This window comes from Rhodnius prolixus, unplaced genomic scaffold (genome assembly GCF_049639745.1).
Source record: "Rhodnius prolixus isolate KJV_2025 unplaced genomic scaffold, Rpr scaffold_4, whole genome shotgun sequence".
NCBI lineage: Eukaryota > Metazoa > Arthropoda > Insecta > Hemiptera > Reduviidae > Rhodnius > Rhodnius prolixus.
The window spans coordinates 3,364,242-3,387,617 of NW_027411614.1; the positions used below are offsets into that span (position 1 = coordinate 3,364,242).

Sequence of the window (23,376 nt, forward strand, 5' to 3'; positions counted from 1 at the left end):
TTCAAGTTGCCTCGCAACACCTCCACCTAAGACCGAGCTGTTATTATGCCCTCAATAACTTTTAAATTACCCACCCCCAGAATAAGCCATACTGCCCCAAACCAAGATATTTCCTCCTCCATGCTTAACAGTTTTTAATATATTTTTTGTATTCAAACCAGTATTATTTCTTCTCCAGATTGTTATTATATTTTGTGGTTTAAAAACCTCAATCTTGCTTCCATCAGAAAAAAATAATTTTTTCCCGAGATTCTATAGGTTTTTTAACAAATTCTTTGGCGAACTCAAGATGTTTTTTCCTATTAACCTCACTAATATATGGCTTTTTTAAGGGTCGCCTGCCTCGTATACCTTTATTGTGAACGAAGTTTCTTATTGTTTGAGGTGTAACCGTCTTTCCTGAACAAGACGCCAGGTCATGCACAAGTTTTTGAGCGCTGTGAGTTGGTTTCCTCAGCGCGTCTTTGACGACCTTCCTCCTCTCCCGTTCATTTAAGGCTCTTGGTCGACCTGTTCGCTGCTTATTTTCTGTTGTTCCTCTTTCAATGATATACCTCACTGTTGAAAACGATAAATTTACTTTATTTCCGATTTCTCTATTACTGTTTCCAGCACGATGTAATATAAGCACTTCCTGTCTCACAGGAATTTTTCTAGATTTTGGAGCCATCTCAATGCACTAGTTGAAAACACAATAAAAACTAATGAATCTAGTAAAGGGAGTATAGACAGTACCAAAGGGGACGTTAATCCTCTTTTGTTAGGGCATTTGTTTTATTTACATGTCAAGAGATCCCAAATTACAGCTGTGCAAATACTTTTTTTTGCAATATAAAATAACATTATGTTGTTTATACTTAATTTATTTGACTCTTTTGCATATTTATATTTATCATCTTATAGTGTTTGATTTAAGAAGTTAAATAAACGTAATTTGGGTAAAAAAGCGAATTTTTTTTATATGAAACCTTAAAATAACAGGGTGTGCAAATACTTTTTTTGCCTATTGTATATCGTATTGGAATACCGAGTTTTGAGTAATTTAAGACGTTTCGTTTTTGAGTTATTCTGTTAAATTCCAGTTTAACTATTTCCGTTTTTCCAGTGAAAACTCAATTTTGAGTATAATAATAAAGCTTTCCTTCTCAGTACTAAGAGAAAATAAAAATTATTCAGAATGAAATTTATTAGAGGCCACAGTGCTTCAAGTTTAATACCAAAATAAACATATGATTTAATTATTTATTTATTTTTTATTTGTTTACTAAATTAAGAAGAAGAGATCTTTATTTTCTTTTGTGTCGTAACTTATAGAATAATTTTGGCAAAACATAATTTTTATTTTATTGTAACCGTAAAACGTCTATTGCTCTAAAGCAGGTTAAAAATAATGAAACTGACCGAGTGTTGTTTTTCGCTCTTCAAACTGTAGTTAATATAATAAAACTAAAAGTAAGTAATAGATTCATTCATAATTTTAAGTGCAACTATAATGAAAATGAAAATTTTTATTTGATAAGTTTTCTAGGTGAGGGTTAACAAATTTAACTAACTTTAAACACAGATCCATTTTAAAGATCATATTTTGATCTGTATGCGAAGCAAAAATTAACATCATATGTTGTGTTATTTGAATTAATTTAATAAAAAAATCACATGTATATAAATTAGGCAAGTACACACAGAATGACTGGAAAATCCAGAATTTAGGTGCGTGTATTAAGTGTAGGTTATTTCATTATAGTATTTATGGAGGAAAAAAAAGAAAAGGAATTAAAAGAATTCTGCAATATTACAGGTACATCGCTGGAAAAGGGGACCTTTTTCTTAGAATCCGCTCAGTGGAATTTTGAAGTAGCTGTAGCAAATTTCTTCGATTTAAACGATACGGCGGCACTGACTAATTACTTGGCTGAAATGGATGGTGAATCAAAACCAACAGAAGGTAAATTTTTTAAAAGTGATGTTTCATCGTCAATTAAGAAAACACAATCAGATAATACTGTGTTGTCAAATCTAGCGCAAGATGCTGCTACAAATAACATCTCTGGGAGTACGAGTAACGATGAAAATAATGACCTTGGACAAGCAGCTTTCTATGCTGGAGGATCAGTCTCTTCGGGCCAGCAGATATTAGGCCCGGCAAACAGTGCAAACATTATTATGGATATGTTTCATACGGCTAGAAGTTCCTTTTTTTCAGTAGGAGATCCTACGGTGAATGAGACCACATTCCAAGGTCATGGACACAGGCTAGGAAGAACTGGCGAGGATGGTCAAGTGATTGAAAGTGAAAATAATGCACAGAATTTGGTCGATATGGTGCTCCGGGTCTGGAGTAATGGATTCACGGTGGACGAAGGGCAGTTAAGAAATTTAGAGAATCCAGGTGATAGAGAATTTCTAAATTTAATTACCACTGGACAAGTACCACCAGAAATTGCACCTAGCAATGGATCAGCGGTCAGGCTAAAAGTAGAAGATCATAGATTTGAAACGTTTAAAAACCATCCTAGGAAACAAGTACCATTTTCTGGACAAGGACACATATTGGGTACTACAATTGATCCACCAGAAACAAGTAATAAAGATAATGAAACAACAACGGAAAATGAAGAATTTCTAACAGTTCCAATAGATAAGAATTTACCAGTTACGACCGTGCAATTACGACTGTCGAATGGTCGCACAGTAAAGGTAAAACTGAATCACAATCATACTATTGGGGAGCTGAGAACTTACATTACAACTCTTGGTCCCCAGTACAGTACTGGCAATTTCCGATTATTGACATCATTCCCTAGTAAAGAGCTGAATGACAATAACATTACGGTTGAACAGGCTGGTATACTTAACTCGTCACTATTACTGCGAGTGAAGTAACAACATACGGCAAGTTTATAAATAATTTACATACACTACACTAGTTTATTTAAATTTAATGCCCAATAAAAATCATTACTTATTACAACTGTATAAATTTGTTTATTTTTTTCTGTATCGTTCTCTCCTATTAGTTGAGATAGGTATTTATTTACAAATATAATAAAGTTAAATAAAAGTTTTGTTTATTTAAAAAAGTAATTCTGTATTTATTAAAATTGAATCTGGTTTAATTTTGGAAAAAAATGAGTAAAGTTTTCCTAGAAGTAGTCATGGATTTGGCTAACACTTCCTTGCACGATAAATGAAAATAATAATGATAAAAGTACAAAAATAAATAATTAATATGTTTGCACTTCTCGATCGATTATTTTTACCAGCTTCAACAACAAAGCAGTTTCGTCTACTTTGGGGACTACCACGTTTTTATCGTGTATTTTTAAAAGAAAAATTACTATTCAAGATGTCGTTTCTTTAAAAGATACTGTTAATACTGCAGACGAAGAAGAAAGTAGTCTACCTTTCTCACGCCCTCTCATCTCCTTTCTTTTTATTTAAGCATTCGCAACTACGTATTTCATTGAGGCAACTAACTAGCGAAGAAAATAAATTGTACAAAAGTACCGCATAAAACTCAAATCAAAATAAAACAGAAATATTAATAAAAATGTACATTTAAAATCTAATCAAACCAAATCCAATGATGACACAGTTAATGCAAATTATCGAATGAATTGAATTCGAAGAATTCAACTGTTTCATGGTTACCAGGTGGTCGGAACGTCATCGTCGCCTCAGTCTACAGACAAGATATGACTAGGAAAGTAGTACAGGCCAAGTTGCGGGATTAAGAGATTATTATGAAGTCTGGAGTGGAATTTGACATAGCGGTACTGGACAAGGTCAGAAACAAAATGGGATTCACAGGTCGGACGTTGTTGGAATCGTTGTTCACATAAAAGGGTGCATTAGTTATGTTTCATACCAAGATTTCTTCACTGGATAATAGTCTTAACACCCAAACTTGATCATCCAAACTTTAAAATTATTCAGCAGCTATTGAGTTTTCAGGTAATATCCGTTTTGAGGATATCTGAAGCCGAAAAACAATGGACAAGGCAGGAAACGACAACGGCGACCTACATTAAACGTGGCTTAACATATTTTAAACTCAAAAACTGAATATAAGAACACCTTAGTAATAATATCATAGATTAATGCTTGCAACTATCAATAAATAAATACCTATTAAAAGAACTTGCGCTCTCAGTAAGAGTAGACTTACCTGTAAAAAAAAAGAAAAACATAGTAAAATTAATTCAATTGTACGTAGAAAGAAGTTATTAAAAAAAAAAAAAAAGATTTAGCTTCAAAATAATCAGTATTATAAGTTTAAATTTAAGGATTGAGATGAAAATTAAATAATAGAATTGATAAATTAAAATATCAGGATCGGTAATGATTAAATGTACATTTTTTCCTGCATTAAATAAAAGATGAATAAACAATACGTAACAAGACAAACAGAATTAATCAACAAAAAATAAACCTAAAAAAAGATGCCAATTCAAAAATATAGATTATCTTACACACATAATTTGAATATTAATAGTGATAAAAGATTATAAAAACTGCAATTCTTATCTACTTCTATTTTGATAAGAAAAGGAAATACTAATATATAAATAAAAGTTATATAAGTAAGTAGGTCATTTTAATATTTAAATCCCTGATAGATAATTGATAAATCTTGCAAATGCGCAGATTTTCATTTTTAGTTATTACCAGTAAAAACAAAAATATGTTTCGAACATTTTTTTGTGGAAAATGTGGATAGGCTTCGCTGCGATGGATATCTTTGATTTTATCCATCGCAGAACCCATGTTTATTGTATCCCTGTCCGGTTACCGACTTTCTATCCATCATCATAGGTAGATTAATCAGACTGAGATTTGATGAAGAGATTACCGACTTAGGTTGATGAGTGTGATCAGTAAAATTCAAATCTCACGAGTCAAAATTCGATATTTTAACATGTACAGCCATACTTGGAGTAAGAACATAGGTAAACCAGTTTTGATTCTTCATAATATCTGTCAACTGACACTTATAGGTAGACTACAATGATGGGTAAACCCAATCTCACGTTTTACCTATGTTCTCTTGCAATACCTAAACTTCTATCCTCTAACCATTTCTCTAAACTGATTCATTCATACTAATTACTTTGGACACTCAGCTTTTATTCCACAAGAGAGTTATGGAACCATTGCCGTCACCGAAGAGAGCTCGAAAACGACTCCCCTATAGCTTTCCAGAGCGGATTTTCCTAAACTGCCACAATTTATTTTTTGAACACCATAAAAGAAATTTCATGTTTCCAATATTGTATGTCTTAAGATTAAAAAATATTTACTGGAATAAAAGATTTAAACTTTATTAATTTGTTTAATTAAAATTAAAATGTTTAATTTTTGAAAACGAGTTTCAAATATAGAATTAGTAAAAGAATATTGTTGAAACCAAATAGATTTGTTACAAGATATTCTTTCAGAGACTAATTAAATATTTTAATAGGAACATCATATTGTGTAAACTAGAATGGCAATTAAAATATGTGTTTTAATGTATTACATAATAAATTCTATAAACTAAATCGATATTTATTATATTGTTGGTAAATAAATGAAGTAGAAGAAAAATGTCTATGTAGTGGTGAGAATAGAGAAAATTAAAAGTGTGCAGTTAAAAGGTCTCCATTGGTCACAAGTATAACGGAATGTATGGCCCATCTTGGAAAATAGTAACCGGTCACTATAGTTCTTACCTTAATCGGCCTATACAGGTAATGGACCGAGTAAAGAGATATGTTAGAGATTGTACGTTCCTTAACTCTTTCTAAAAACCCCCACTACTGCAACAACAAGAAGAAGCACTTGGATGTTATTCTGGGTTCATGGTTAAAATCCTAGGAAGTCAGAGAGGCGTTTCGATTGGGATTACCTATAAATTGCCAATTTTGTTATAATTATTATAAAGAGGCGTATCTGAAAATGAGCTTGTAACATTTCTCAAACTGTACCTATAAATATGATCTTACAGGCACTCTAAGCTGTAGAAGACACCTTGTACGATATATTTCTCCAGGGATGATTTTTTCCCCTTTTTTTGGCATTGGCTTTCGCCATACAGCCAGCATCGTCTAGGTGCTTATCTCTAGAATATCACTCACTCTCCATTCTTACTTATAAATACATTCACTTCACACATTCATCCCTCTACTATATACAACTATTTACATAAACCTTACAACTAATGGATGGATCAGTACTCTATATTCCTGCCATCCTTATAGCTTAACCGAAATTAAAATCATGTAATCCTCCTCTAATCATTTTCTTCCATTCATTCTAATCGGCTATATAAGAATGATTTAGTAAATTCCAGGATCTTAGGAGGCAGGGAATTGAGAGTAAAGAAAAATCAGACGAACCTGCAAGGGAGAAGAATCATAGCGTATTATTTGATACTGCGATGATGTTTATAAGGGAAGTAATGGCTGGAGCTAATTGGAGAGGCTATCGGGACAGGCCAGAATTTTTCTTCGGAAGGGAGGTTAAGCCACCTGGAGTGAAGAGATTGTTCATCACATGTGTCGGCACAGTTCTCACTTCTCTTAAGGTCACTTACAGGATACACGGTTCTGACTTGTAATCAAGGGAAGAGGATATTGGGTTTTTAAAGATCAGTCTGTTAGAGTCTATTCTCACAAAATTGTATACAAACGGCAGATTGATCAGAGAACTTAACGAGGAATATTGTTTCTTTTGGGGTTTAGGTAAGAACCTATGGAAGCTCAGATCTCTGAGGCCTTAAAAAAACAGTAATAAAAATAACATTAACTACAGTTAAGTAAAAATTGCATGTTTCAAGGATAGTTATTAATATATTGAGCTTAATAGTAACTGCAGTCAAGGAGAGGTGGGGGTATTCCAGGCGCGAATTACTTCTCTCTTTTTTTTTTTATTAAATATAACCTGTAAATAGGTTCATTAACAGTCAAAGAGAAGAGGCTACAGCGGTTCAGAAGAAGAGTACGGCTATGAGGGGACAGATAGATGGTTAAGATGATGGTTGCTGAAGGAGTGACTCTTGAGGTCAGTTGCCTACTACCTGAGACCGCTCCTTCCTGGGACATTACCTTACACATGCTAGACCGCTAGTCTTTTTATTCTTCTTTTTCTAATCTACTCTTGTTATGTTAGAACTGAGCCGGCCATTACCAAATGAAGACTAGAACACATTTGCAACAGTTCCGGGGGCTGTTTTCACATTCTATGTAGTAAAAAACATTTCTCAGGTCCTTCTACCCCTACCTCCCAAAAGTGTATAGACATATCTATACAGTTTAAATGTAACAAAAAAGAGTAAATGATGTAAATCTGAAATACAATTAAAATGAACCCTTTTCCAAACTTAAAATTTCACAAAATATTTAATCTAAATAAATAAGACTATAAAGTCTCATTACAAATGAAGCTTGGTCTTTCAATAAAGGATGTACATAAAAGAAAAAAAAGCCCCACTCTGAATTGAGCTATGCAATATTAAACTCAATTCTTAACAAGAACCAAGAAATATTGTATGATTCTCAAGGAAGACAAGCCCTCCTATAATATGTACATTTTACATTGCTTGCTTAAGAGGGTCATTTGGTACAATAGGTACTTCTTTACCATAGATATGCACCTCTATTTCCCTTTTTTAATTCAAGTGCTAAACTGGAAGATTCTGTTCCTGTAATTCCTATCATATTTTTTTTTAAAAAAGAGATTATCAACAATAATTGACAAACAATATTAGATGAGGGGTACAACCAGGACCGGATTTAGATGAAAAGAGGCCCCTAGGCTATTCCACTTATGAGGCCCTTTCATCTCCCATTTCTAAGTTTATAAATTACATGAGAGATAATAAAATACATCACTACAGTGATACATCACTAAAACAGTGTTTTAGTGTTAACTGTTTTTTAGAACAGTGTAATTTTAATTTTACTAACAATTTGAATGTAGGCCCTTCTAGATCTTGAGGCCCTAGGCTGAAGCCTAGTTAGCCTATAGGAAAATCTGGCCCTGGGTACAACATAAAATGAGGATTAAATGAGAAAAATAGAAAGGAGAACTACAGAAATTCTTGTAAAAGGAGGGAGAAATCTGCCTACAGGGAATAGATCCGAAAGATGGGTTCGTCTAATTAAATTCGATTTTTTAATCAAAAAATTATTACGAACGTTTTATGGTCTCCAAATTGAATGCTTATCAGAAATCCATGCTTTATGGAGAATTTGAAGAACCTTTAAAGATATGAATAAAATGTTTTAAGGCATTGATTGTTTTATCGAATTATTAAAATAATAATAATAATAATAATAATGAGGGAAGGGATTAGCTATGAGGTTAGCATACTGGACTCCCACGCGGAGGTCCCGGGTTCGAATCCAGCAGCTGACCCTTAGATTTTCTCTTCCTAGGAGCTTCTTACAGCTCACTGTCCGGTGATGGACAGTGTTGTCTGTAACGAGAGAACACTGTCCGGAGGCCGGCAGTGCACTAGAAAAAGCTCCGGGCGCTAATAACCTCAGCTGTTGATGAGGTTAACCGTAAGAAAACAATTCTATCCTTCAAATTTTAGAGGCACCCATTTAAAGAAACTTTTCGAGACATGAATAGAAATCCGCACCTCACGATGCGGGATTATCTTCCTCATATGATCCGCTACAAGTTCTGAAATGTGCATCTACATACTTCATTATTACTATAATTATTATAAAGGCTGTTCTGTTGTAAATAAAGAAAAAATTAAAGTACGAAGAGATAGACATTCGGCTCTACAACGAACGTAATTGTGTAATGCACAACTTAAATTTGTTTAACTGTACGGTATATTGAGGAATGGATTGGTGTTTATTAAACACAAAGAGGCCCAATGAATCTAAACATGCCAATCGTAGGAGGTTATTGTGGCTTGGTTGGAAAATCTACAGGAATATATTCAGATCGAAATGGGACATTTGGCGACCAAAACTCCAACCATGGGGAAGCAAAATATCTCACTGAAATAACCCTAAATAGTGGATTGCTTTAGTACATTCGGACAGGCAGATTCTAAACCGAAGGGTATGTCAATTTTCCTTTTGACTTTAGTTGGGGCGGAAGTGGCCCAATTAATTGTGGCCTACCCGTATAACCAACCACCATGTAGAGGTCTAAAGCTTAAGTTGTCGCTCGTCACAGTAGCGTAGTAATAGAATTGGTACAATAATTTCAGTAAATTAAGAACGTCAGTTTAGGATCTGAACAGCTGGTTTGGGTGATAACATGATTATGAAGCACGCCCAATCTTGCTTGTCAAAGTTAGTCCAAGCTTAGAAATTATTGAAGTTCAATAAATTTCTAAATAATTATCTTATTTTGTTAAGGAATATTCGAGGGCCTACGTTCCTAGTAAAGCCTTCCAACAGAAAAAATCCCTTTCTCATATTGATTGAAATTTGCAATTATTTTTTTTTAGCGAGGCGCGCTCTGGAGGAGTTTGGATTTGAAGGATTGACTCCCAATGACCAACAGAAAACTTTTCCACACTTATTAGACTGTACAATCCTTAAGAAATTTCCGGACTTTTGAAATTCTGTAAAAAAATATTTTAAGGTTCAACTTTTTCTGCGGCGGATTTATAACAACGAAATAATCCTCTTTATAGTGTTTTGAAATAAAGATAAAGAAGAAGAAGAAGTAGAAGAAAAAAAAAGCATGTTGAAGTTTTTTTGTTATGAATGATACTACAAAAGAAATACAATGTAAACAAGTATCAGAGAGTACTCGATAAAATAAAATGAATAAGAACGTTAGGTGTTCGTATTTTTCGATGTATAAAAAAAGCCTTGAGAAAAGCCTAAGAAGGAGGCTCTATATTTATCTAAAGCAAAATGTTTACCACATATGTATAAATACGTTTATATTGTTAGTTGTTTTATTTTCTTTTCCTTTGCTTTCAAGTAAGTAAGTGCAAGTACTCAATACAAATAGTGAGGGGTAAGTAGTTAGTTGGATTCTTATTCTACATCTTTCCAGCTACATCCCACTTGACTTCTTTTATTCGGTGAATAAATGTTCTTTAGATAATCTTACTTTTATCAATGTCCACCTCCCAAAATATTGCTTTTAACTATTTGACGAAAATCAATAAAAAAAAAGAGTAAGTAGTGCTTTAGAAATACAACTTAAGATATCCATTATTATTTTTCATTTATTGGATGTTGGCTAAGTTTTACTTAATTTTGGAAGTACAAAGAAAAAGCTGCATTACTAAGGATTAACCACTATATCCTGAGATTCTCTTTTTCCTAGCCAGTTACAATTAGTCTTCCTCTGCTAACAATGACTTGATGAACTAATATTTTTTTATTCCTTGTTCATTAAATGCCATTTTTTTTTAAAAAAAACTTTTATGGTGGTAGCATGATTTATTCCACAGTATTCTTCGAACGTCGATATTGTAGACTTTGAAGAATTTTACTCTATTTCCATTGGACCTAGATTCGACACCATTCAGGGTATTGAAGAAAAAGTTTAGTTTATTTCAGGATGAGACCTCAGCACGTAGGTAAAAGTTGCATTTCTATAAAGGAAGATCACCCTCACATCCTTTTCATGTTTACACTTCCATCTGCACGAATTGGTCCCAGTTCTTTTTCACGTGTACAAAACAAAAAACTGTACTTTTCTTTTTCTGAATAGGCTGGCTGTGACTTCAACCTAATGTCAATCAGGGAGTCTTCCTAGCCAAGGACTTGGCTTTTAAACGGGTAGTGTATCCAGAGAAAAAAAGAGAAGCATTCCAAATAATAGTTATTTTCCCAGCAGTTAGCATTCCAGGTTTCCGGAAAATCATTGAGCCAGTTGCGAAGAACATTTTATATGTTGCACTTTCTTTTTTTTTTAAGATTCTAAAAACTTGTCCGCCACTTATCATTACATCACCATCCAGAACATCCTCCCAGACGACTAAAACGCCAGTGGCCTCGCGATTTTCTCTCTTCTGAGGAGAGTAGCTAATCCTAGAGATGACTTAGGGAGTGTTATCACTGGGTAGCTTCTCCCCTCAATTAGTTAGTTCGATGTCAGCTATTGTCATTGTTACTTATAGCGTGGCTAGCGCTGGTGTAACTTTACAAATAAATTATATATATATATATAAAAAAAAAAGATCCTGAAAAACAATTTCAATTTAATTGCCAATTTTCGCGCAAATAGGGAGTTCCCAAATAAGTGTACATTCATATTTCCCAAGTAAACACTTACGAAAACATTCAAACTCCTAATTCCTTTGAATTCTATGTAAGTATACACTTCTACAGAAGTTGTTGTTGATATATCAACATATTCTTCGAATACCGGGGGAATTATCAATACAAACAACATATATCGACAAATTCTTCGAATACCGGGGGAATTATCAATACAAACAACATAGAAGTTTTGAACGAGTAAATGTCTGGAAGGATCCCTGTTATTAGAAGAATCACTCTTGGTTTTATAACCAATTTTAACTATTTTACTACTTGTTCTTTAATTTCTTTAATAAATTATATTTTTATTTTTAGGCATTTTCGAAACTCGTTAGAATCATCAGCTAATAATCTTATCAAGAAAGAATTAAGAAAGTTTATAGTTTTTTTTTTTGAGAGTTCACAAGAAAATAACAGTAAGATAGATTCCAAGATAGATATAACCTAATTTTGGTGATCTTTGTCATTAATTGCAAACATCTCAACTGACTAAAGAACACAACACTTGATGAAGAAACGGTTGCTCGTATAGAAAAAATGATTTTATACCTTCACCTGAAAAGAATTCTTTTTCTTTTCTTTTTTACCTTTTAGTGTTAAGAGTGAAGGCATTCCAGTTAGTACAGTACACAAATAAATAGTGTTACTACTTGTAGTAGCAACTTTCTCTCAGTTCGCCTATTGTTATTGGCTTAATTCACCAAACTATTCAACAGGGAAAACTATTTTCCAGGCAAACTATTATAGAGCTTCAGTAAGTAAGCAATGTTTTAAAGTGAATGGTCTAGAAAGCGCTGGTTGCAGCATTACTGGTCCTGCCTAGCTTAGTTCTCTCATCACCAGAGGTACTTCATGTCTTGTTCACTCACTTGACCTATTTTCATACTTCTATTCAAATAAGTTACATAACCGGAAATAATTGCCTGTTTTTAAGTTTTTAAAATTATTTTTTTTATCTTAGAGATGATATGTAAATAACAGAACTAGAAAAAGATGACAGCTATTCCCTACTCTAGTGTAAAATAGATAGGTTATTGTGTATCGAGAAGTACTGAATGAGAAAAATATCGTCCTTAACAATTTTATGGATGTTCGATCACATCCATAAGGCGAATTTTGACCAACCAAGTCTGATGCGACATTTGAATCCATACCTACTATTGTTTGGAATGGTCATGTACTTATTTTAGTGGGGTACCAGTCTGTTACTGACTGCGAGGCTTATTCCGGACCAGTTTAGCCCTCTATATGCCGATTTAGTCTGGCCCTATGCCTTTTTATGGGGCACAATGGTACTCACGAGAGAACTCTCCACAGGTTGACCCAATTAAGAGTTGATCCAGCCCTTTGTAACCGGTGTCAGTCAATTAAAGAAAGGAAATTAGTCCTTAGTAACTGCGTTGAATGAAGAAAATATCCCCAAGAACAACTGATGGGAAACCCATAGACTTTTGGTTGCAGTGCTTGGAGAACCGGGAGCCGCCCCAGTTATGATCTACTAAAAAAAAAAGAACAAGGTATCAAAATGGGATATTAAGTTTCGAGCATTCTTGTGATACTTGTGCGTTTAAATAGAGGATAGGACATTGTTCTCTAGAAGTAAATTTAAATAGTGAAAAAACTTCATGCTCTCGAAGTTCATACTTCCTGCAATTTAAGTAGTACACACAGTAACAACAATAACTTTTTATAAATCAAAATAGATTCAAAACTATTTAAATTTCAATTCAAAATTCAAAAGAATCTATTCCTAGTATTAACTGCAAATACATTCTCAACTGGAAATGTTTGTGAAATGGTATATGTATATAAAGTTCAGGATTATCTCAAAGATTACAGCCCAATTCCTCTACCAACCACCACCAATATCACCGTATCTATTCCAATTTCCCAGTTGGTTAAGTTTATCTTTAGTACACTTCTCGATTTAGATGAATTTGGAAAGAGGGCATAACATTTGAGGTTGTTTAACTATCCGATGGTACTGATGGTACAAAGTAAGCTGAAGGCTGTGGTAAGATGGGGGGTGAAGAGTGAGGAGAATGTTGAAGGAAATCCTCCTCCTCGCTTTATTTAAAGTTAGACGGATAAATAAGGCAAACTTCTCTACTCTGAAATTAGGAATTAAACAACCATTATGCATGGTTTATTACAAGAAATCTTGTAAGGTTTATAAAACGAACTGATAAAGCGTGGTTATTCCCCATGTTTTAAACTGGAAACATATAAACTAATTAACCCTATTTAACTCTAATGCAGACGGTATTATTAATTAAAAATAAATTAGGTAATTAAACTAAAAAAAATAATCACACTTAATCAGTACCTATCGGCGAACAAATACAGTAAACTACAGCTTTTTGATGACTTAAGTGATTTTACACAGAAAAATATGGCTGTTGTTAGATGTTAACATAAAACTGAAAAAAAAAGAAAACTCAACCTAACAAAAGAAAAGTACAACTGGTTTGAACTCTCACACGACATATTACTACAACGTTAAGGGCTGGAATACTTAACACTTCATCTTCTAACTCGGAAAATACTCAAAATAAATCTACTACTTACAAACATTAGCTAGTTTTGTGAAATCTTCGTCTGACTCGAAGTAAGAGCGAGAAATTGATCAATGCAGTTAGGTCCACAAAGTGATGGGGAGATTTCTTTGATTTTATCCGTCGTCACACGCATATTTATCGTATACCTGCACCTATTTTGGACTTACATTCATCATCAGAGGGAAATTAATAAGTATAGAGATTTTTACTTCACTTATGGTATCGTCTCGTCTACACTATACTTGCTTACTGACTAACTGAGGGAGGTTACACGGTATTTATGTCTGTTACACAATACGTTCATGAATCCATTAAAACATTTGTAAAATTAATTCTGTAACTTACTTAATTTTATAAATATTTGTAATTAAAAAAATCAAATAATGATACTTAGTACTTGTTTAAGGGTTCTGTGTAGGTATAATGTTTTTAGAATGTTAAGTTAGAGTTGTATTTTGTTCGAGGGAAACCGCACATGGAATTATACTTGGTTTCATTTGTTCAGTGAAATAATTATGAAATGAATAAAATACCAATTACCCAATGACCAGCTGTTTAAACGAAGAAAATTGCAAGTGAATTTATTGGTGAAAAATGGTGACATAGAGAGAGAGAGATAACTAGCTCTTACGTCAGGAAAATTTATCGTAAGTTGTGATAGATATTGCACAAAAACACACATACACACACACAAAAGCCATTAAGCCAGATCATCAATCATCAAAGATGACAGACTGACATTATCGAGATGTCAGATGCAGACTAACAAGTTGCTGAGCAACAGAGATAAAGCAGCTTATGAAAATAGAAGAGTTTTCTAAAACATAGAAAGCTAGGCTGCACAGATACATATTTAGTAGCTAAGTTTATGCCAGCAAAGACTTCCGGTAAAATTTGATTTAGATAAATCTTGAAATCAAGTTTAGCTTGATTCCAAGACGGTACTTAATTTCCGAGTACATTATTTGATCTATTTAAATTCAACGCTTAGGGACTTTATAAAGCACAAGCTAAAAAAAAAAGGAGAGAGTGATAGATAATTATTTTCCACTGGAAATGGAAATGAAAAATGTGACAAAGAGGAATTATTGCAACAGTATCAAGAATAAAATTAGACTTTCCGGAAATGCCATTTCATTGGATCCAATTTTCCTTAAATCCAACGAATTTATAACGATATTTATAGATATGTAAACATACAACATTTATTTAAAACATTTTTCCGGAAATCACTAAGGCCAAGATTGAGGGAGGGTGTAGATCGAATTTTCCTCTGTAGTGCCAATTCATTATTTATTGTGCCGATAACACCTATTAAATATTATTTGTACATAAGGTTTAAATAATACGTGTCTGGATTACAGCATAACATTTGACAAAAAAGACTACAGACTTTTCAAAATATTGTACGAATTACAACTGAATGACCCAATGTTTCTTATAGGAAACACACGAGATACCCAGAAAACTCGACAATCAATCCATTCACAATCACATGACTAAACTGACAAGACAACTTCTTCCTCACCCTTCAATCAACAGACTGCCATCAACAATCTAATCTCATTACCATCTTGGCAGGCCTAAAGCCTCAAGAAGATTGTATCAAGACCTACGAAGAACTGAACTTTAATTACCTATCACTTTGTGTTAGAGCTCTTAGTGAGTAGAAAAAAAAGGTTTAGCATAGTATAAATTGAGCGGTAAAAATTTCACTTAAAATTGACTTATAGGCGGAATGTTATAAGAAGAGGTGGCACAGGAAACAGGCGGGTCTGCAGATAACCCCATGGTAAAGATAATTCTTGAGATATTTACAACGGGATATCGATAAGAAAGTGACATGTATATTTGTCATATACATTATGGGTAGTGGGTTTAAATATATATCGTATATACATCCATACAGAGCTGTAGTTTATCCCGTTTTTATTTCTTTGTACAGAGCTTACGAAATAAAATTTATTATAGTAAAAAACTCCAAAATAATCAATCTATACTTTCAGGTAGAAAACATGCTTATCATTTATGGAACAAAGGATATTTCTCTTACTCTTACATCCAGTTACCATCAACTAAGGAGGCTGAAGAGATTTCAAGATTTTCCCTGGAGGATATAGTCCAAAAAAAAAAAATCGCTCGACTCATATCCGTGGTAGAACAAAAGGGAAGGTAATGTAATTAAGGGCATAGATCCGAGTAGGCGATCCATTCAATCATGCGTACACGGATAATGGACATATCCATTGAACGAACTTTAATGATGGGGGTTTAATGAAGAATTACAATAAAACTAGCATTTAGGTTTGACGACGACTTAATACTCTACGTATAGGTGATTATATAAATAAAAGAAAATTAGAAAATGCTACTATTAAGTAATTAAAAATACTACTTTTAATACCAGAGCACCATATTTTAGAGCAGCTAAAAGCAAGATAAAAGAGATTAGCGGCCAGGATTCACTAGGTGAAATCTGGTTACGTTGTTAGGAAGATTTGGAGAAAAATTTACAACCGTAAACTTGAAAACTTGGAAATGGAATAATTAGGAACTCAAAAGATGTGGATTGAAATGATTTGGAGACCATTAGTACTATATTTTAAGCTGTGTGTTCAAGAATAAGCCAGAAATAACACACTAAAAGCAGTAAGAGAAGAAGAAGAGGGGACTGGAAGAGAGAATAGTTCGAGATAAGGTGGATGATGCGAGGTCCACCAGCTGTGGGGCAGCAAACATGCCCATACACAGTGTAGATCCACGTTACGGCCAAGAATTCATTGGAGGAGAATTTACAACAGTAAACTGGAAAAGGAATAATTAGGAACTCAAGAGAATTAATAACCAAAAAAATAAAGGAGTAGGGGCTGGAACCGTTTTGAGACCAGTAATGTTTTTAAAACTGGGAAACGTTTCTAAACAACGGATTCAATTCTTAACAATCCCTAAAAAAATTTTGAGTTAATTTACGTATTTATTTTCCTTCTTACAATAATCCTAATTAAATTAAAACAGAGCATCTCTGTTTTTCATTAATAAGGAGTTTCTTCATACTTTATCATAGCACTTATTTAGCTATATAATAAACGGATTTAAATAATAATAATTAAAGATAATGTAAAGAAAAAAAAAGGAAGACAATTGCGTAATGATTTCTAGACTATAAATAAAATGGTTTCATCATTTAGTAAGAGTAACCAGACCTCTATAACTAAACCTCATACATTTCACAGTCATTAAAAAAAAGATAACAAATATTTTACAACTATATTTTTTTATTTTTTTTGAATTCTTATAGTCTTCCAAAGAGAACAACAGAATCATAAAAAGACGAAAAAAAAGTTATCACCAAATTAAATACTGTTCTTTATTTGCTTGGCAGTAAATTTAAGAACAGTTTCTTGAATCACTTTGAAAAGAGATTAAATACAATTTGTAAGCTTGTGATACTTTCTCAGGAATGTGAATGTCTCTCTTTGTAATTTGGAATTGTGAAACTGTTCATAAAATATAGCTTTGTGATTTTTTTTTTTTTTTTTTAATTGAACGCGAAAAGATAATTTTTGCCACATTATTTTCTTATCAACATTATCGAGAATAGTTTTTGAGAAAAAACAAAAAACAAATCCCTAAAAAATGAAAAAAGAAACCTGTTGAAGAACTTCGCATTTTACATTAAAAAAAGAAGACCAATTAAAAACTCCTCTCAGAACCAGCAGTGCCCTAAAATGTACTTATTATCTGGAAAAGTCTATCAAATAATGGTATTGGTTAAAAGAATGAAAGTACAAGGTTGAAAGTTAAAAGGTAAGAAAATTTTTCAAAAAAAAAAACATTCTCCAAAAACTGAACAAATATAGATTCTTTGCAAAGTGAACCCCCCCCCCCCTTAAGGGATTTTAATATCGAAATCCTGCCGGGTCGCACGGAGGGGGCTCTACTCAAACAAAATATCTTCAATTTTTTTATTTTTTTTAAGCTGGAGAAACACACGTAGGGCCCTTTTAAATATTACCATCCAACTTTTTCACACTTAGGAGAACTTTGAACCTATTTTTTCCATAAAAAGAGAAAAAGCAGGATAGACTTTTAAGTTATAAATTACAAGATACAAAAAGAGTTCATTTTTAAAGTTTAATGAAGGCTAATAAGAATTTAAAAAAGTAATGTATAATACAAAAATAATTTGTGCCACTCCAGTATCTCTACAGCTGTTGTTTAAAAGGCTACGAAAATATAATTTATTCAATGGTAAAGTTCATTTGGAAATTCTCTTGGCTTTTATAAAAAGACATAAAAGAAAAAAAAAAATTACAATGAACTATCCGCCTGTGGAACAGTTTTTAAATAAATACTGAGTGTGTAAATGGCGTTCTTCCAACCGCCATGCAAAAGTAACAATAAAAACATTTGCACAAAAATGGGAATTGTCATACAGAAATAGATGTTAAAATAATGTCAAGGAATGAACTAACAAAACAACATTGGAAATGTTGATGTAGCGAAACTGAACGAAAGACTCGCTTTTTTTTATTTGTTTAGGATGACAGAAAAAAGGTGGTGTAGTTTGCTACCATCTACTTCAACCAAATCTTTATCATATAAGTGGAGGACGAAGGTACGGATACCTGGCTGGAATTATGCTTAGATCATCGACTGACTCACGGCGGAATACTAACACCTGACCCAAAAAACAAGACATGGCAAGACTATTATAAACTATTATAACGTTTACGAGGGAAAACACTTGTTATAACTAACACTACAAATCAAAAAGCTGATTTATTTGATATCTGGTCTTCAGAAGCTGAGTTATGTTTAGGGGATTTACAACCAAGCCTAGCAATTCCCATTTATCCATTATTCTTCATGGGCACTCTACAATAGACTCTAAATATAAAGGTTACCACCCCTCGATATTCCAACTCCAGCCCTTCCGCTCGTGCCACCAATCTCCTGGAGACATTCATATTGTCAGCTATCATCCTTCCTGAAAAAAATCCAAGGCGCTGCCTGAAGCGCGAAAGGCCGAGAGACCATTTAGTGCGATTTATCGTGCTTGAAACTAGTAAATAGTAAAGCACACCAAAGAGTGCGAAATTAAATAAAGTTGCACACATACATTTGTGTTATGGTATGTCTTTACATGGACTTTTACTTGTTGTTCTACTTATAGTTGTAAAATTAATATATTGATACTAAAAGTAGCGTTAACATTTGTGGACAACAGCACACGATGACTACTCAGCCAAGTTGTCTTCATTAATGTAGCTAGGTAGTGATCCCAGAAGAAGAAATCCTAAGACGGGCTCGGACCGGACTTTAGGTAACTTTAATGCGTTTCTAGGCACTGTATTTCTAAATCTATATTATGAGAAAGCTGGTAACATTGAACAAAGAAGTTACTGACGAGAAGCCTGAGCTACTTAAAAAGTCTGTAAGATAGTTCAGACAAGACGGTATACTCCGTCAGAAAGTGAAATACATTCATTCTCTTGAATTAGCTAAACAGTCCTCGACTTTGACAGAGCGTACAGAAGAAACAATACATCTATCTAACCAGGGAACCTGGTTAAGGTTAAACAATTTTCCTTAAAGTTACAAGTATTGATTGTGGCATAGTAAATATTTTTGTTGACAGGCAGGCCTACCCAGAAAGGAAGGAAGTCAAGGTCCTTCAAAAGAAATGGCTGGTCCATTTCTTACACGTGATGACGAAATAAGACATTATTACAAAAAGAAAAAGTTAATCTAAAGCAAGGAGCAATAAAAAGTGTCATATATCATACTGTCTTGAGGATATTGATCACAATAGGTGGTACAAAGAGACTGCTGCTACACGGCTGATAGAAGTACTGAAGGACGAAATGAAAGATAAAGTGAACAACTAGAGTGAACTTGATGGAGAGCTCTAGCTATACTGGAGGTGAAGAAAGAAGAGCCTCCTTGTGTTCTTGCTAGCTAAGTTGTAAAGCAATTTATTTTCACTACTATTATCTGCCATAAATTAGCTGGAGTGTTGCGATCACATCCATAGATCTCTCTCCTTACAAAGGCCATTCTTTAAAAACTAGAACCAAAGAAGAAACGATAAAAGAAAAGCTTTAACATCCTCCCGAAGTTAGTTAGTTAGTTGTGTGAAGTGCTTCAAACGCCTGGAGCTTTTTATTTTCTAATAAGTTGAAGCTCCAGCTAAAAATAACTACAAGAGCTTATTTTCTATGTAAATTTCGTTCAAACTAACACTCCTTTACATATAAATTATGGAGCTAATAAAACGTTTAATTATTTCTCTTCCTGCTGTAAGTAAAATTTACCTTATTAAGAGAGTACCCATTTGTCGCAAAAGTGCGTTTTATATCATGATACTGTATCCACCCGCACAGCCGACTTAAACGAACTGAAGTTAGCTGGCGTTATCGACTATTTAAAAGACTACTAGACCAACGTTCAAAACTTTCACTTAATAACAAACGACTGATTTACAATTCTATACTAAAACCCGTCTGGACGTACAGGTATTGAACAGTGGGGTTCAACGAAACGGTCCAATCTTCAACGAATTCAATCTCTCCAGTATAAAATTCTCCGCACTATCGTTAACGCTCCATTTTATGTTTCAAATCTAACAAGCCACACAGACCTGGAAATTCCGTTTGTAGGTCCAGGTTGCGCGAACTCGCTATAAAAGCCTTCATCAAAACTTGCACTCTCATTCCAATCCTCTTGTCCGCTATTTATCCTCTCATCACCATTCAAGATCATCCTCCCAGACGACTAAAACGCCAGTGGCCTCGCGATTTTCTCTCTTCTGAGGAGAGTAGCTGATCCTAGAGATGACTTAGGGAGTGTTATCACTGGGTAACTTCTCCCCTCAAATAGTTAGTTCGAGGTCAGTTACTGTCATTGTTACTTATAGCGTGTCTAGCGCTGGTGTAACTTTACTAATAAATTAATAATAAAAAGATACTGTTTCTTTGTTATCATTACAGCGATACAAATAACACACCAAATACGACACAAAATTGGCTGATTGGAAATGATACGAAACACATCATCATTTGTATCAACATATATCAATACGAGGGTCGTTTGGAAAGTCCGTGCAAAGTCAGAGAGATAGCACCACTGGCGCGTATCGAGGTCATGTTTAGTTAGTAGCATCTCTTGGAAGAACACACACCAAGTTTCAGCCAGATCGGTCTATTTCTTTGTGTTTGGCACTCGTTTGAATCGAGGAAGTCGAGTGATTTTCAAAAAATGGACGAAAAAGAATTTCGTGTATTGATTAAACACTACTTTATGAAAGGGAAAACGCCTCAGAAGACTAAAGAGAAGCTTGATAAACATTATGGTGACTCTGCACCTTCGATTAGAACAGTTTATAAGTGGTTTCAAAATTTTCGGAATGGCCATATGGGCACAAGTGACGCTGAACGTTCTGGACGCCCTGTTGAGGTAACTACTCCAGAAATCATTGATAAAATCCATGATATGGTGATGGATGACAGAAGAGTGAAGGTGCGTGAGATTGCTAGTGCTGTGGGCATCTCGAATGAACGGGTACATAATATTTTGCATCAACATTTGGACATGACAAAGCTATCCGCAAGATGGGTGCCGCGATTGCTCACGCTTGACCAAAAACGAAATCGTGTGAAGTGTTGCAAGGACGGTTTGCAGCTGTTCCAGAAGAATCCGCAGGACTTTAAGCGTCGTTTCGTCACTGTGGATGAAACATGGATACATCACTACACTCCTGAGACCAAAGAACAATCTAAACAATGGGTTACCCAGGGGGGAATCTGCGCCAAAAAAGGCGAAGACCGTTCCTTCGGCCGGAAAGATTATGGCGACTGTCTTTTGGGATTCGCAAGGAATAATCCTCATCGACTATCTGGAAAAGGGTAAAACTATTACAGGTGCATATTATTCATCGTTATTGGACCGTTTGAAAACCGAGCTGCAAGAAAAACGCCCACGATTGGCCCACAAAAAAGTCCTTTTCCATCACGACAACGCACCAGCTCACACCTCAGCAGTTGTGGTCGCAAAATTAATGGAAATAGGGTTCCAACTGGTTTCACATCCCCCCTATTCTCCATCTTGGCTCCTTCGGACTACTATTTGTTCCCCAATATGAAGAAATGGCTGGCGGAAAAAAGATTTTATTCAAACGAGGAGGTGATTGCAGAAACGAATGGCTATTTTTCAGACTTGGACAAATCCTATTATTCGGAAGGGATCAACAAACTAGAGCAGCGTTGGACGAAGTGTGTAAGCCTAAAAGGAGACTATGTTGAAAAATAAAAAAGGTTTACCCCAAAAAATTAAGTAGTTTTTATTTTTGCACGGACTTTTCAAACGACCCTGGTATGTATCTTGCTTTTCCCTACTAATTTAACCTAGAAAAATCTATACTACTACATTGTTCTTTTTCTTGTTTGCACAATTTCTTGTCTTCTAATTCATTTTATACTTTTATTTCTTGAATTTTATATGTACTATTTGCCTGTTTTAGTACATAGTTTTTAGACATGTGTTTTGCAAAACCTTAGAAGGCAGCTAAAATCTTGGAATTGGTTTATAATGTGTTAAAATGGCAAAATTTAATTGGTATGTCTTTTAACCTACTTGCCGAATTTCCTTTCATATTCAGTAATAGAATATTTCTTAACTCCAAATTTGAACTCTTCGATTTTTTCAATTTTGGGTTAAGGCCCAAGTAACTGTACAAACACATTAAAAAATAAACACCATAATTAACCAAAAACCAGTTTTTCTGTTAATTTCTAAATGTTTAATTCCTAAAAGAAGAGCAAGTATATTTTACTCTCTTATGTAGACACGCCTCTTTTAATAAAAAATTCAAAAAGACTCCAGTAAAATAAAAATAAATATAATGCAGGATCCAGAAAACTGTTTAACCATATTAATCTTCAACGATTTATAGCAACACTATTAGACGCTCATAAAATTATGGCCTTAACTCCAGAACTCTTAAAATGTATATATGTACAAATCTGAATAGGATCAAAAAATGGACGAAAAAGAATTTCGTGTGTTGATTAAACACTACTTTATGAAAGGCAAAACGCCTCAGGAGACTAAAGAGAAGCTTGATAAACATTATGGTGACTCTGCACCTTCGATTAGAACAGTTTATAAGTGGTTTCAAAATTTTCGGAATGGCCATATGGGCACAAGTGACGCTGAACGTGCACATATTGATATATATGAATAGGTGAATATAATATTGCAGTTCAAAATAGCAATAGTATATTAAAAGGCTAGCAATAATATGCAACATTAATATTTGGCTGAGTGTACTCTGCACTCAAATAAATTTATGGGCTAATTGTGGGCAAATGTAACACTATTTCATCAATAAAGAGACAAATACATTTTAATCCGTTATCCTTTTTAGAAATTAACAACCATTAATTATACTAAAGAGCTGCTAATAGAAAGTTGTATTTGTCTGCTGTATTTAAACGGATAGTTCTTTTTTATTTTATTTTTTCTGATAGAACGAAAAAATTTACGTAAATTAAATTGCTCCTTTCTTTTAATTAAATTTACGT

The 23,376-nt window shown here is 33.8% G+C and overlaps 2 protein-coding genes across 20 annotated transcripts in view; one reads left to right on the forward strand and one right to left on the reverse strand.

Annotated features, from left to right (window-relative positions):
• Positions 1-23,376, reverse strand: part of by (focal adhesion protein tensin) — a 572,440-nt gene that overhangs the window by 209,422 nt on the left and 339,642 nt on the right. For 9 of the 15 annotated variants that reach the window (XM_074132644.1, XM_074132635.1, XM_074132647.1 and 6 more), the window contains one exon: positions 4,129-4,168. The exons of 5 other annotated variants lie outside the window; for them this stretch is intronic. In XM_074132644.1, coding sequence (XP_073988745.1) covers positions 4,129-4,168 — 40 coding nt within the window. Of the gene's footprint in view, positions 1-4,128; positions 4,169-13,802; positions 13,824-23,376 lie in introns of those variants that run through there. One more of the 15 variants, XM_074132649.1, reaches the window with a different exon arrangement.
• On the forward strand, positions 1,256-2,980 carry LOC141456535 (NSFL1 cofactor p47-like). 5 transcript variants are annotated; one of them, XM_074132671.1, is made up of 3 exons: positions 1,256-1,452; positions 1,521-1,710; positions 1,799-2,980. In XM_074132671.1, the coding sequence occupies exon 3, from the start codon at positions 1,918-1,920 to the stop codon at positions 2,881-2,883; it is 966 nt and encodes a 321-aa protein (XP_073988772.1). In that variant the 5' UTR covers positions 1,256-1,452; positions 1,521-1,710; positions 1,799-1,917; the 3' UTR covers positions 2,884-2,980. The 5 variants fall into 5 exon arrangements, with proteins under 5 accessions (XP_073988772.1, XP_073988774.1, XP_073988771.1 ...); XM_074132673.1 differs by having other exon boundaries at positions 1,529-1,725; XM_074132670.1 differs by having other exon boundaries at positions 1,529-1,710.